General features: G+C 33.9%; 1 protein-coding gene across 3 annotated transcripts in view; it reads left to right on the plus strand.

The window, feature by feature from the left end:
- The window catches only part of LOC122538675 (hemicentin-1-like), a 282,205-nt gene extending 272,626 nt beyond the window's left edge, over positions 1-9,579 (plus strand). For 2 of the 3 annotated variants that reach the window (XM_043672950.1, XM_043672951.1), the window contains exons 11-15: positions 76-423; positions 3,139-3,405; positions 5,964-6,203; positions 7,463-7,575; positions 9,248-9,579. In XM_043672950.1, coding sequence (XP_043528885.1) covers positions 76-423; positions 3,139-3,405; positions 5,964-6,203; positions 7,463-7,575; positions 9,248-9,328 — 1,049 coding nt within the window. In that variant the 3' untranslated portion in view covers positions 9,329-9,579. The remainder of the gene's footprint in view (positions 1-75; positions 424-3,138; positions 3,406-5,963; positions 6,204-7,462; positions 7,576-9,247) is intronic. The other variant, XR_006308897.1, reaches the window with a different exon arrangement.
- Positions 9,580-13,903: the final 4,324 nt, after the last annotated feature.

Genomic DNA, 13,903 nt, shown 5'->3' on the forward strand with positions numbered 1-13,903 from the left:
TGGTCGCTCGTTACGGTCCGCAATCAGCTGCCAGCCGCCAACTGGTTAACAATCGTATCTGCTTTGTTGTTACAGTCGCCCCCGTGTGCAAGCACGTTTTAAACTCGGCCGGCTGGAGGTACCAGAACGCAACGCCACCGCCATTGAACGTACCGGAGGAGGTTCACGGAGCGCTGAAGCACGAGACGATCAGCTTGGTCTGCGAGGTGGACGCGAGCCCGACGTCCGTCAGCTTTCACTGGACGTTCAACAGCAGCGGCGACCTGACTGACATTCCGTCCACGAAGTACTCCAACGAGGGCACCTCCAGCAGACTCAATTACACGCCGTCGTCCGACATGGACTACGGGACGTTGGGCTGTTGGGCCAGTAACATCGTCGGACCCTCGAAGCAACCGTGCCTGTATCAGGTGATCGCTGCAGGTTCGTCAGAATATGTTCGTTTCCTACGTTCTCGTCAACGAGATTCGCGTCTCGGTTTGTTGAGAATTTTGCAAATTCGCAGTGAAACTGACGAAAAATATATCGGCCGGGGAATCGATATCGGAACGGATGAAAAAGTTGCGAGCTCTCGGCCAAGCCCGCGAAATTAATTTTAGGTACGCGTATCGCGGCTGTGGAAAGATCGATAGAAAGGTCGGTAGATAGGCTCGGATAGCAGAAAGGTTAGCCAAACCCGGTCAATAATTCGCTCGACTATTCAATTTTAACTCTGGCCGGCGGTACTCGCGATAATTGGACGCATAATTTATCCTCGGTTACAGCGGCGAAACGTATTTCTTACGTTGGTAATTATCGGACAGTAATTTTTTATCGCTGGACAATCGATACACACAGCGCGGCAGCATCGCGAGTAATTAAATCGTTAATTGTAACGACGATGCAAGACGTACGCGTGTTCCGTTCGTCGAAGTAATCGTCCATCTCTACAATGATTCGGACAAAGTTGCCTCGTTTTCAAGAGCAAGCGAGAAAGGAGGGCTGTTTTCGAGGTAAATTATTAACAATCTGCGAGCACGAGCTTCCGACTGGGACGGAGGCGACGGAGGCACGCGTTGGCCGTTAAATAATTCACGAGGGTAGGAAGTAAAAAACGCGCGTGGACAAAGACACGCTTAGGAAAAGAAAGGTGGTTTTAAAAAGCAGGGGAATCTGTTTTATCGCGGCTCCATTAATCTACGCTGTTGCAAAGGATTGTTTTCGTTGCGCGTTACACGGTAGAAACAAAAAGAAAGGAAACCGCACCGGCCGCATTGTCCGACGTTTGCGCAACCTTTTCCATACATTTGCATACAAGTGATCTCGTTAATGCAACACCATCGCCGATAATGACAACCGTGGAACATAATTTCATTGGTCCGCGAAACGACGGAGCATCGGCGTTGCTGTTTTCGTTGCGAAATAAAATGAAGCTCGCTGCGCGAACCGTAAACGTAACCGTTTCGCTCTTTTTTTATCGGCTTTCTATCGCCGCGAGCAGAAGTTTACTGTATTACGGTAAACAACTCGTTGTTAACAGACGTGTATGTACGTCCATTCGGAACAACAGATTCTTGCATTACGCTGTGTACACGCGCGACACCGCGGCAACTCGCTTTATTGTTCCAGCACGTGGTCACATATATCGGAAGCAGGTACGCGTAATTTGATTAAAAACGTTGAAAGTGTCCCGTCTTCGTACAGGCACGCGCTGTAGAAATTCCGTTTGTGTGAACCTGTCTGGGAACAAATGGTTTCTATCAGCTTGTTTTAATCTTTATGTCGTACGCCACTTGAACGTTTATAATATGAATAATTTTCAGAACTCGATAGATTGTACATTGTGTATACAAATGTATGTATATATATATATATATATATATATATATACGCATTCGGTAAAAGTGGTTCAAACGAACTTTGATTTTATAATAAACATCTTAATTTCGTTGTTTAGTTATGTGAATTTAAATCTGAAAAATGTGACATATAATTATGAAACAAAATAACATTTGATATTTAATATTCAGCAGTTGTTGCTTATCTTTAATTGCCAATTAGTTAATGAATTTATTTATTTTTGCAATAACTATCGTTCATACATAATTGTACAATAGATGTTTACTCATTCATCACTGCATTCACGCGATGGGAATTTACTGCATACGTAGTTCAGATAAGCGAATTCAACCGGTAAATTGTTAAATATATAATTGAACGAAAAATTTCACTCAAACACATGGAGTTCATACAAACGGAATTCTATTCTACAGTGGCTACCGAAAGTATTTGCACACACTCTTATTTTCCAATGCAACCTTCTCCACTTTCGTTCTACTACATTTTATTCTCGTAGTATCAAATGGTATGAAAGAATTGTTAAATGTACTACTATTAAAACAAGATACCGCAAACATATAAATATATATATATTTATATGTTTATTATATGTTATTATATATATATAGTAAAAAATTATATGTTATTATATATAGTAAATATATATTATATATAGTATATATATATATAGTAAAAAATTATATGTTATTATATATAATAAATATATATTATATATATATATAGTAAAAAATTATATGTTATTATATATATATAATAAAAAACTTAATATCCATTCGGAGCATATGGCAATGTTAAACATGATGTGAATGTCACTGTGAATGTTTATACAGCTATTTAAATACTTTCTTTCTGCGAAATCTATACTCGTGTCAGGCATCTCCTAATTATAGATTTGTTTCAAACTGATAATATTAACGCTAGAACTATCAAAAAGTGGTCGAAATGAGTTTATAATTTCCCATCGAAATTTTCATAAATTCATAACAGGTATTTATAACAGGTATTTAGAACGATTTCTAGCAAAATATATCGATGGAAGCTCGTGCACTTTATTACATTACAAATTCTTTCCTGTTCCTTGCATCCTAATTTGATACCATAGTCACCGGTAGTTTTAACGTTAATAAAATTTCAAAACGTTTTCATATACAATATACACGTGAAACATGTGTTAATAAAACTGTCCTACACCACTCCGCAAGCAAATATACATAGACACTATTGCACAGTAAACGACGTGCAAATATTTTTACTAGCCGCTGTATCGTCGTATAATCGAAAATGACGTCTCACACGCAGGCAGGCCGTACCCGTTGCAAAACTGCACGGCGTACAATCAGACTGGCTCCTGGATCAGGATATCCTGCGTGGAAGGGTACGACGGTGGTTTGCCGCAGAAATTTGTCGCGATCGTGGACAAGCAACGAGTGGAATCGGCGAACCCTTACTGGGAGCTGGAACTTCGCAAGCCGACAACGGTCGCTCTTTACGCGGTCAACATGAAGGGCTCGAGTGATCCAGTGATCATGGAAGGAGAAGCGCTAAAAGGAGTGGCCAAGTTCACCGGTGCGTAAGTACTTCTACAGAAGTTGAACAGGGGTTGTACAAAGAGACGGAAACACAGCGGCCCGGCATCCATTTCATAAGCCGCGCGCGTTCTTCAAAGGACACTACCCCCGTCAAAGCTTGCTACTCGTTTAGAGAGATGAACAGATTCTCACGGTTGCCGCGCATCTACGCATCCCGCCAATCGGAATGCGTCCATTTACTTTCTTTCATGCTCGTTAATACGTTTACGCGATTCGCTTGTTTATCGAGGGAGAAGCTTCCTCCCGTTAATTATAATCGGAACGTTCTGAAATTGCGTTCGATGAATGGGAACCGCGAGTTTCCACGGAAAAGGGAAAAGTACTGAAAGACATGACCGATCCGAGTGATACAAGTGGAAAGAGGACGACTCTGCATGAGGGAAATGAGAGAAAACATTTCTTTAATCGAGGAATTCCTTTTCGTGAAAATAATCGAAAATTACTGCGAAAATTTGTCAAATATTCGTCGACTTGATTCCTTTCGGATTGAACAAGGGTGAGTAATAATCGAAAGTGAAATATATAAAAGAAAAAGAGAGAATAAAAATCTCGTTTAAAAAAAAAAAGACTCCAAACGTATTTAATTGAGAATTAAGCAAGAGATGTATCTAGTAAATTTACAAATTTAATTCTCTGAGAAACGAGGCGTTTTGTGAAAAAAATTTTTTGTTCTACATTTTTGCAGACGAAATATTAACCCTATTAATTATTAGTCTAGTTCTGAATTAGCTAAATTTAAATATATTTTGCAAACATTTGAACTAAATTTTAACTAAATTTTCTCGACAAAGTCTTAAAAAAAAAAAAACCTCCTATTAATTATTAGTCTAGTTCTGAATTAGCCAAATTTAAATATACTTTGCAAACATTTGAACTAAATTTTAACTAAATTTTCTCGACAAAGTCTTAAGAAAAAAAAAAACCTCCTATTAATTATTAGTCTAGTTCTGAATTAGCCAAATTTAAATATATTTTGCAAACATTTGAACTAAATTTTAACTAAATTTTCTCGACAAAGTCTTAAAAAAAAAAAAACTCTTATTAATTATTAATNCTCTTATTAATTATTAATCTAGTTCTGAATTAGCCAAATTTAAATATACTTTGCAAACATTTGAACTAAATTTTAACTAAATTTTCTCGACAAAGTCTTAAAAAAAAAAAGAAGAAAACTATTGTTCTTCCTCTTTCTGTATATAGAATTAACCTCTTTCTACTTGTAATTGGAAACGAAACTGGAAACATGTTGTTCCCTTTGTAAAAGAAGAGAAAGAAAGAAACAAGAGGGAAACAGAGAAATGAAATTCAGAATGGTAGCCAAATAAAAATTGGACGCAGTCCTGTTTCTGTCCGCGTATTATTTCTGCTACGTTGCCGCGATAGCTCGTTCAAAAGTATATGTCGTTAATAAAATCCGTTAATCAAATATCCGCGAGTCGACAAATTCTTTTACTTCCATTTGTCCAAACGAACGTTTAATTAATTATGCAAATACACTCCGCTACGTGCATACACACGCACAGATTACGATTTGTCACCACGTAAAATTACATTTTAAATTTTATATCGGCTTTGTTCTGAATAATGTATTTCCAACAGTAATTGATATATTTGTCATTGCAAACGGTGCAATTGAAAAACCGACTGATGTAGTTGATTAAGAATTACGAAACTTTGGTATTCACGGAACCAACTGTTACTATTATAGGATTACGAACTTATTTCAAAACTAATAAACACGTACTTGTGTATACATATCTTTTGGTGAAATTTTCGTAGAATTGATCTTGACACACGAGAATTACTGAGACTAGAGAAATGCGCAAAGAATAAAAAAAACACAAATGGCCGTAGCTTCTAATTTACTATATTTTGCAAAACTCGCTCAAATTTCTAAAAACACGCAGCTGTAATTTTATAAAATTTCTATGAAAAATCACGAGTCGTTTCAACCATTCCGGTGGTTCTAAGCGTCAATACACTTGTCGTGCTTTCAAAACGATCGTTATTTTCGTCCACGTGTACGAAAAAAAAAAAAAAAAAAAAAATTGGAGAGTTAGAGAGAAGTTAGTTTTGTATTCTAGCTTAGCCTTTCAAAAGTTTAGAGCATGCGAGAGTTTCGAAAGAAATACTTCAGCTTTCTTCATATAAATATAAATATTTTATTTATAACATTAATATCTCAAAGCATGGAAACTCTAATTAATGTCGTTCGGAAACCAAATTTATAGCTATAACACGTCGGAAACAAGGTTGATAATAACCAAGTTCACTAGCTGTTCTTACATAAAATCTGCTCTCATTTATTCTGACCATACCAAATAAAAACCAACGTTCGTACGAACGAGATAGATACGATATAAAAACATTCCACTTCCAAGTACTCATATTAATCAGAATGCACGAAGAAAGAAGTGTGCCTCGTTATGAATAAATTACATAGAGTAGATACGTTATTATTAATTGTAGAGAGTTGATAAACCGAAAACAGAGAGTAGACGTACAGAGCATGGTCGACGATAATTTGGTTTGCAGGCGAATCGACATCCTCGGTGGACATGTCACCGATCCTGATTGGCCTAGGCGGAACCGCGACCGGCTTGGGCTTGATCGTGACCGGAGTATTGATGGCACTTTGGAGGAAACACGCGGCCACTCCGGCGAAACCGAAACCACCCCAACAACCCAGCATCGCGACTTTCGCTGGCAAAGGCGAAGAGGAAGACGGAAATCCTGATCTCATTCCTACCACTGCCTTGACCAATCATCTCGCAGGTGAATTACAATCATACTCTCTGTTACGCTCTGTACACCTCTATTTATTTGAACTATCGCACAGTTCTGTTCCTGTGTCACAAAATCTACAGGTGAATCCGAGCGGAAAGAGAGATATATATATCTTTTTTCTTTTCTTTTGTTTTTTTTTTTTGCTTTTTTTTTTATTTCTTCATTTTCTTCATTCACGTTCAATGACATCGTCGAGGAATGACCTACCATCTCATCTGGCAAATTTCTACTCAGACTGATGAAAGTGCTCCGTTTAAGGGGAGAATCGCAAATATATCGAGTCTCGTCCTAAACCACAACCGTGGTTAACGATACTTTCAAGGAAATTGCTCGCGAGGTACGCGTACGTTGTATCGATCTGTTAGGACGTAGATGCATCATTCAGGAATCGAATGTTTGATTTCGTTTAAGAAGAACCGATGAAATATACTCGCACGTGAATAATCGAGACGATGTAGCTATCATTTCGATCCTGTCATGTGTCAACTTGACACATTTTTCTTACAAAAAGTTAATCAAATTATTCCACCGCGCGTAAAATATTAACTCTGTAATATTTATTTTCCAAACATAAGGCATATGTTTTTAATATGTTTGATAGGCCGTTTGATTTGAGTCAGAGTTGTAGATAACTTTTGTTACAAAAAAAAAAAATTCCCTCTACAGGTAATGTAATTAATGTATATCGACAATTGTATATCCGACATGCTATCGAAGATAAACACGTAAATATCTGTAATTTTAAATATGTGTTCGTAGGACACAAACAAAACTGGAGAAAATAAGATCGACATGAAATCGAATATAATTAATGTAAAACTTATACAGTGATTGAATAGAAATTAATTTCAACTTACTTATTTATTGCTAACAAAAGCGTTTGTATTTAACTATTTATATTTTCACATCAAGACTGAATTCTACATGTGTAAATTGTTATTACACATAAACAGAAATGGTGTTTCACAGAAATTGATGAACACTTGTATATGAAGATAATAAAATAAAAAAAAAAGGTATTTCTTTTTGACCTCCATTAAGAGGTTAATTTTTCCCCTATTATATATATATATATATATATATATATATATCAATTTGATATCGAGTTGGAGTTGAAAAAAATGACGGACGAGAATTAAGACAGACATCTCGAAAGTGAAAAAGAGAAACACGCACAGCTATGACTGACGTTCGACAAATCGAATCATATCACAGTATACATTATGCTACGATGAAATTTTTTCCAGATAGGAAGCTTCTACATTACGGTTCCTTACCACGGAGGCCACGACAGCTAGAAGGTCGAGAAACATCTCATGATGTAATAGAAGACTCAGACTATCCTCGAGCATCGCCAAACGTGAGTAATCCAATCTTCTGCTTCGTCTTTGTGACAAGCGTAAGAAAAGCGTAATATTATAAACAGTCGTACTATTGGATGCAAGAAGAGCATCAGAATCCTTTTGAAAGAGTGAAGTGTTTAATTTAATTCGTTTCTCGAAAGCCGAACAAATGCGTAAAATTCTTAATTAGATTCTGCTTTTTTTTTTTTTTTTTTCTTTTAAATTTCATTAACGTGTATTCAAAATTGACGGTGTTTCAGCAAATTATATAATCAATATAATCATTAACGTGTATTCAAAATTGACGGTGTTTCAGCAAATTATATAATCAATAATCGATAAGCAAATTATATAATCAAATTATATAATCAATCAATTATATAATCAAAAATCAACTGACTTTTATTCTTTTAAATTTGTATCAATCTGAACACAATAGAGATTATATATCAAATGTTCAATTGTTTTTCAGTTAACCGTAAGTTTTCTTAGTCTTGTGACTATGAATAGATTTATTGTTAGTATAATATACCACAAGAATGAAATGTTCAGATGATATAGCAGACTTTTCTCTAGAGGCTAGAATCTTTTTATCGGTTTTTGTTACAATATACTTTGCTCCAATTGTTAACGTTAAGGAACAACATTGTTTTCTGTAGATCACTATTTTGCATCATTTTATGCAAGAAAGCTACGATTGAAAATCATTTTATGAAGAACTAATCAATCAATTTATATCGTTGAATTCTACATTTCTAACATTGGGACTGAATGAGAAGAAGAGAAAATAATCTCAAAGATTCGCTTAATTTTTGTTCATCGCTGTATCTTTCATTTGGATTCTATAATATCATAAAAATTTAAATTTTTATATTAATTAATTTATACGTGTGTATAGTTAATAACTATAAAGAGAAAACGTCAAGTTTTCTGACATTATAGACTGCGTATAAAAAATATTTTTTATCAAAACTGACTTTTGTCACTCACAATGCGATTCTCCTTACAACCAATAGTACAAATTGGATTTTAAATTGGTACAACTGGACTGGAAATTATATAGAAATTTACCAACTCTTAAAATCAGTATCTTTATTTTGCAAAGACTTACCAACTTTTACATTATACAATTATTACAACTACTAGACTATAGTTTCATTTTAAGCTTGACTTTGGATGAAACTGAAACTGAATTGATTATATAGAAAATTACTGTATAATACTAATCCACAAAAGCTATGGGAAATATTAACACTAAAACTACAAAAGTAGTCAAAATGATCATGAATGATGATAGATTTACAGTAACAAATTCAGATATAAATGATCTACTGTAAAATACACTAGAATAAAAGTTTCCATTCATTATTTTATTATAAACTTTTCCTATTTCTTCTACTTGAATTTTTAATAATTCTGTATCATTAACTGTATCACTCGCTATCAAAGCCATTGAAAAGAATTGTAAAACGAAAACGAGAAATAAAACATAGCCAATGGAAATAAAACTAAAACACTTTTTTCCTTTCAATGAAAATTTTGCTCAATTTCAAATTGTGAAGAATTGGTAACTTTCTGCCTAACTTGGCCCAGTTGTACCCCCTTCGATTGCGCAAACTCGCTTTACAAATCCAACGAACGTCGTCGTGAAAAATATTCTGCTGAGGGAACGAATGACTCTGTTTGCAGACATTTTATAGTCTTCAAAGGCCACATCGATACTCGGAGACGGTAATCAGAAGTGCCGTGATCCAGGAAAGCTGCATTTAAATAAAAATCGGCGAAGAAAACGAAACAAGCGTTGTAATGCACACCGATGCGATGAGGGGCTTAGTCACAGGATTGACACGCTCCGACTAGACCACGTTTTATCGCACACACATGAAAATCAAAAAAAAGACTAAAGCCATGCTTATGCAACATTGTACACGTTTCAGCGTACGAAGATATTTATTAGCAACTCGATAACAGTATGCCTTTGTAAATATTGTATATAAATAAAACACACTGATTTCGTGTTATGCGTTTTGCATTGTGATGTTCCTCCTTCTCAAGCACTCCTTGATCTCAAGCAATCATTCTAAATGATTCAATTTTCTAAACGAGAATTCGTGTCTCTCGTGAATACGAAAATAACACACTTCAAACACGAGTACATGTATGAGTAAATTAGGTTGATGCAAATGTCGTTCCTTTGGTCAAATTTATTAATTATCGATTATCAATCACATAAAAAGCGTTTGCTATAAATTTGCATATAAATTATAGCATATTTAGATAAAAAGATAAGAAGATTTACAGTAAAAACAATCGCGAATAATTAGAAGATTTCTTAATTATAATTTTCTCTTTGATAAGAATTCACATTTAGAAATACTGAATATACGTTTATAGCATTTGCAAAAGCTTAAAGATATCCTCTGTGCCTTGTTCCTTTGGTCAAATTTATTAATTATCGATTATCAATCACATAAAAAGAGTTTGCTATAAATTTGCATATAAATTATAGCATATTTAGATAAGAAGATAAGAAGATTTACAGTGAAAACAATCGCGAATAATTAGAAGATTTCTTAATTATAATTTTCTCTTTGATAAGAATTCACATTTAGAAATACTGAATATACGTTTAGCATTTGCAAAAAGCTTAAAGATATCCTCTATACCACCTAGACAATTTTTTAATACTAGAATTAAAAAAGAGATTGCGAATGAAAAATACTGTACCTAAAAATTCTGCTCCGAACTTTCGAATTTGGAAATTAATAACTTTCATACACGACACTTTGAAAAAGCTATCACTGTTTCAAATTAATATTTGAAATTTTAAGAGATTTATTAACATTCGAAAAAAGCGATATTTCGTGTCCACTAACCTAATACGTTCTTTATAAGTAATTTCATGTAAAATATCCAAAAATTGAAAGGGAAAGACTCTTTGGTTTTGAATCGAGGAGCTGGACAATTTCCACAAGAGATTTAATGCATCCATGGACGTTAAATGCACTCGGTAAAAAGGGGATAGCGTTATCTCGTATAGTAGTCGAGAACAAAGCTTGGAAGCGTATATCTTCGAAACGGACCAAAAGGTGATCGCATAAACTCTGCCCGGTTGCTGTTGAAATCCAGGTCAAGGAAAGGACGCGATTTATCGTGGCCCCGTTTCCAGATAATCTTTGTTTCAAGATGCGAGAATCTCAGATACTTAATGAGAATCTTTTCCTATCTGTCTTCAATGTTCAACGTTGGAATCTTGGTGTCTTTTATCGCGAGTAAATATATCGCACTGACCCGGTCGGGCTACTTACGACTGATATCTCCTCAATCGAGCATATAATTTCTCGTAACGTTCTTTCCAAACACCCTCGTAAAACTAAAAGATTTTCGGGCACAGCGCAGAGATATCACTAATCTACTATTCCATTCGAAGTGAGTTTTCTGACATTTACAAACATTTTTCAATTGATTGACAAACAAAAAGAGGCAACAAAATCAAACTTTTACTAATTTCTAATTCTCTTGATATTTTACAAAAAGGAGAGCACTAGCTTGAAGCTTTTGTAAAATAAATAATTAATGCAAATTCCAAATCAACAGATTCCTGCTGGTGAGAAATGCAGTGATTCTTGTTAATATTCAATGATACGATGTGATTATTGTTTTATAGATTTGTTTACAATAGTGTTACAGAATTACTTGTTTCTTAATTTGTTCTAGTTGATAGACGAGGTAAATTTTACTCAAGTTCTTAAATTTCTTAAATTATGTAAATCTCGTTATAAATTTTAACTACGATTCGGTTTTCTTCCTTCGAATAATGCATCAAAAAATTTCTGAGCATTGTCAACTCACCAAGGATTAGATATAACTTTTAACTCGCTATTTAATAATAAAAAACGAAAATTAAAAATTATAGTAAAATTTTGAAGAGAAGGGTACTATTATAATTTTAATTTTGCACAAATTAACACGATTGACTCCATAATCGAATTTTCACTTTCGAAAATAATTTAGAGTGCAAATATGATGTTTTCCTTTTACTCGTGACGATTCGAACTTCCTAAATAATTATTTCTTCAATACAAAAATCTATTTAACACATGTAATTTCTAATCTTGATATAAATAAGATGTCGAAATAAATAAAATATCGAAAGCTCTAATTTTTCTGACATTTACAAACATATTTCAATTGACTGGCAAACAAGAATCTTTCTGCAACTTCTTATTGCTTTTATCAATGACAATTCAATTGAAAATAATTCCTACGTTTACCGCAACAAATTAGAAAGAACATAAGAAATTTTCTAGTTTATCCCAAGTCAATATTTCAAAATATGTGATACCGAACCTCACTGAAAGATGTCAGTATATACTATTTAAGCAAACTCCCTATTTTATCGACATACTGCTTAATTCGTTGCTTTTTCAAATCACAGACGATATATGAATAAACCAAGCATTTTATGAAATTTCACGTCGCATGCTTTGAAATATCAACATTCTAAAAAAATCACTAGTTTTTTGAGCGCACTCTACGCTTGAACAACAGTGAGTGTGGGAACTATACCAAGTAAAATGATCAAAGTTGATCACGTAGTGAATGCGCCAGAAACAGGATTTTTCAAATCCATTACAGTGTTGTCATATTTTCAATACCGAAATGCGAAGCTAGTAACTAACCGAAATCATTCTACTATATATCAGAAAGAGCTCTATCTACATTTTACGATAATTCTTTCTTCAATAGCAAATTGAAATTCCAAAACTATTGACAAAATATTAAAGAACTTATCGGCTCAAATAAGTTTTATCAAAAGTTCGTTATAATGTGAGAGAAATTAAAAAGAAGAAGAAGAAAAAACCCTCTCATTTACAGATATAATCATTGCAGGAAAAATAATTAATCCTATTTCAGATTCTCTGAAATACTTTTGTACGAAATACGAAAAATATACAAATTCGAATGAAATATTTTACGTTTACAAATTAGTTATCCAGATATCAAAACTGTATTATTTATTTTTCATTAATATAATGGATATGTACACACAATGGATTTACACAAACACTTAGATCGCAGCCAATCAATTCATATTCCTTCAATCATTAACTCTTGTAACGAGCATTCTATTTTGGATATTTCATAGAACTTTTTATATTTAGTGTAATCTACGTGCAATCTTCTTTTGTTGATGTCAAAAAGATTTGTGAAATAAATTTGACAAGATATATTTAATTACCATTAGACCCAGGCATCATTCCCTCTAAATTCCATAGTCCATGTTATTTCATCTTTCATCCATGCATTTGGAAGCTGATAAATCTGTAACAAACTTATTTGTTGGATTGAGTAGTTTAAAAAAATTTAACACAAAAATTCCATACCACTAAAACAGTCCCAGTTTTTGGGGAAAAAAAAGTAAATGAATAACCAGAAGGGTTACTGTACAATTATCTATGTTATGAACCCGAGCAACACTAATTTACTAATTGTGAAATAGGAAATTTTCAAAATCAAACGCGAAGAGTGCTTCGTCCTATTTGAAACTCCCGAAAATAAGTACGCAATGCTATTAATCTATGCACTCGTCTTCAAAAATACGCAACACTAATTGCAACGCGTCCAGTGCAATCATGATGAATGACTACTTCTGTACGGTTCTTGTAGCTGCATTAGGTGATCCAGGTGAACAGAAACAGTCTTCCACGAATCCAGTGGAAGAATTTGGGCATTTTGTAAACGCAACACTACTTGAAGAAACGCGATTGTTCATTATCGCAACACTAACAAGGAAAAAAAGTAATTGAAAATCGCGATGAAATAATAAATAACACTAACTTTAAAACCGAATTTAATCACCAATTTAAATCGAAATTGTTATTAATAATATAAAATCTATTGTATGAACAAAAAGTTACTTCAAATATTCCAACACTGTAAAATTAATTAAAAGCAACGACTCTATAGTCTAATTTAAAACGATAGAAAGCAAGACAAATTTTATTATGTATAATACAAAGACAAATTTAAAAATTACAATCAAAACTGCAAAAGACAATCGCGGCATTATAATTCGCAACTCTAAAGCAAACACGATAATTATTTCTTCGCAATTCTAATTTAAACTGTAATTAATTTCTCGCAACACTAATAAACAGGCACGAAACTACCTCGCAACTCTAATTCAACCCGTAATCTATCGCAACACTAACAAGAAAAATCGCGATTTGCCCAATACGATGATGAACGTTGATGGAGAAGAAAAAAAATACAACTACAAATACTAAAAGAGCATAGTGACAAAGTAGTAACGAGAATGACTTCCCATGCTCTGGAATCATT

This window comes from Frieseomelitta varia, unplaced genomic scaffold (genome assembly GCF_011392965.1).
Source record: "Frieseomelitta varia isolate USP_RPSP 00005682 unplaced genomic scaffold, Fvar_1.2 scaffold_171, whole genome shotgun sequence".
In the NCBI taxonomy this organism is placed as follows: domain Eukaryota; kingdom Metazoa; phylum Arthropoda; class Insecta; order Hymenoptera; family Apidae; genus Frieseomelitta; species Frieseomelitta varia.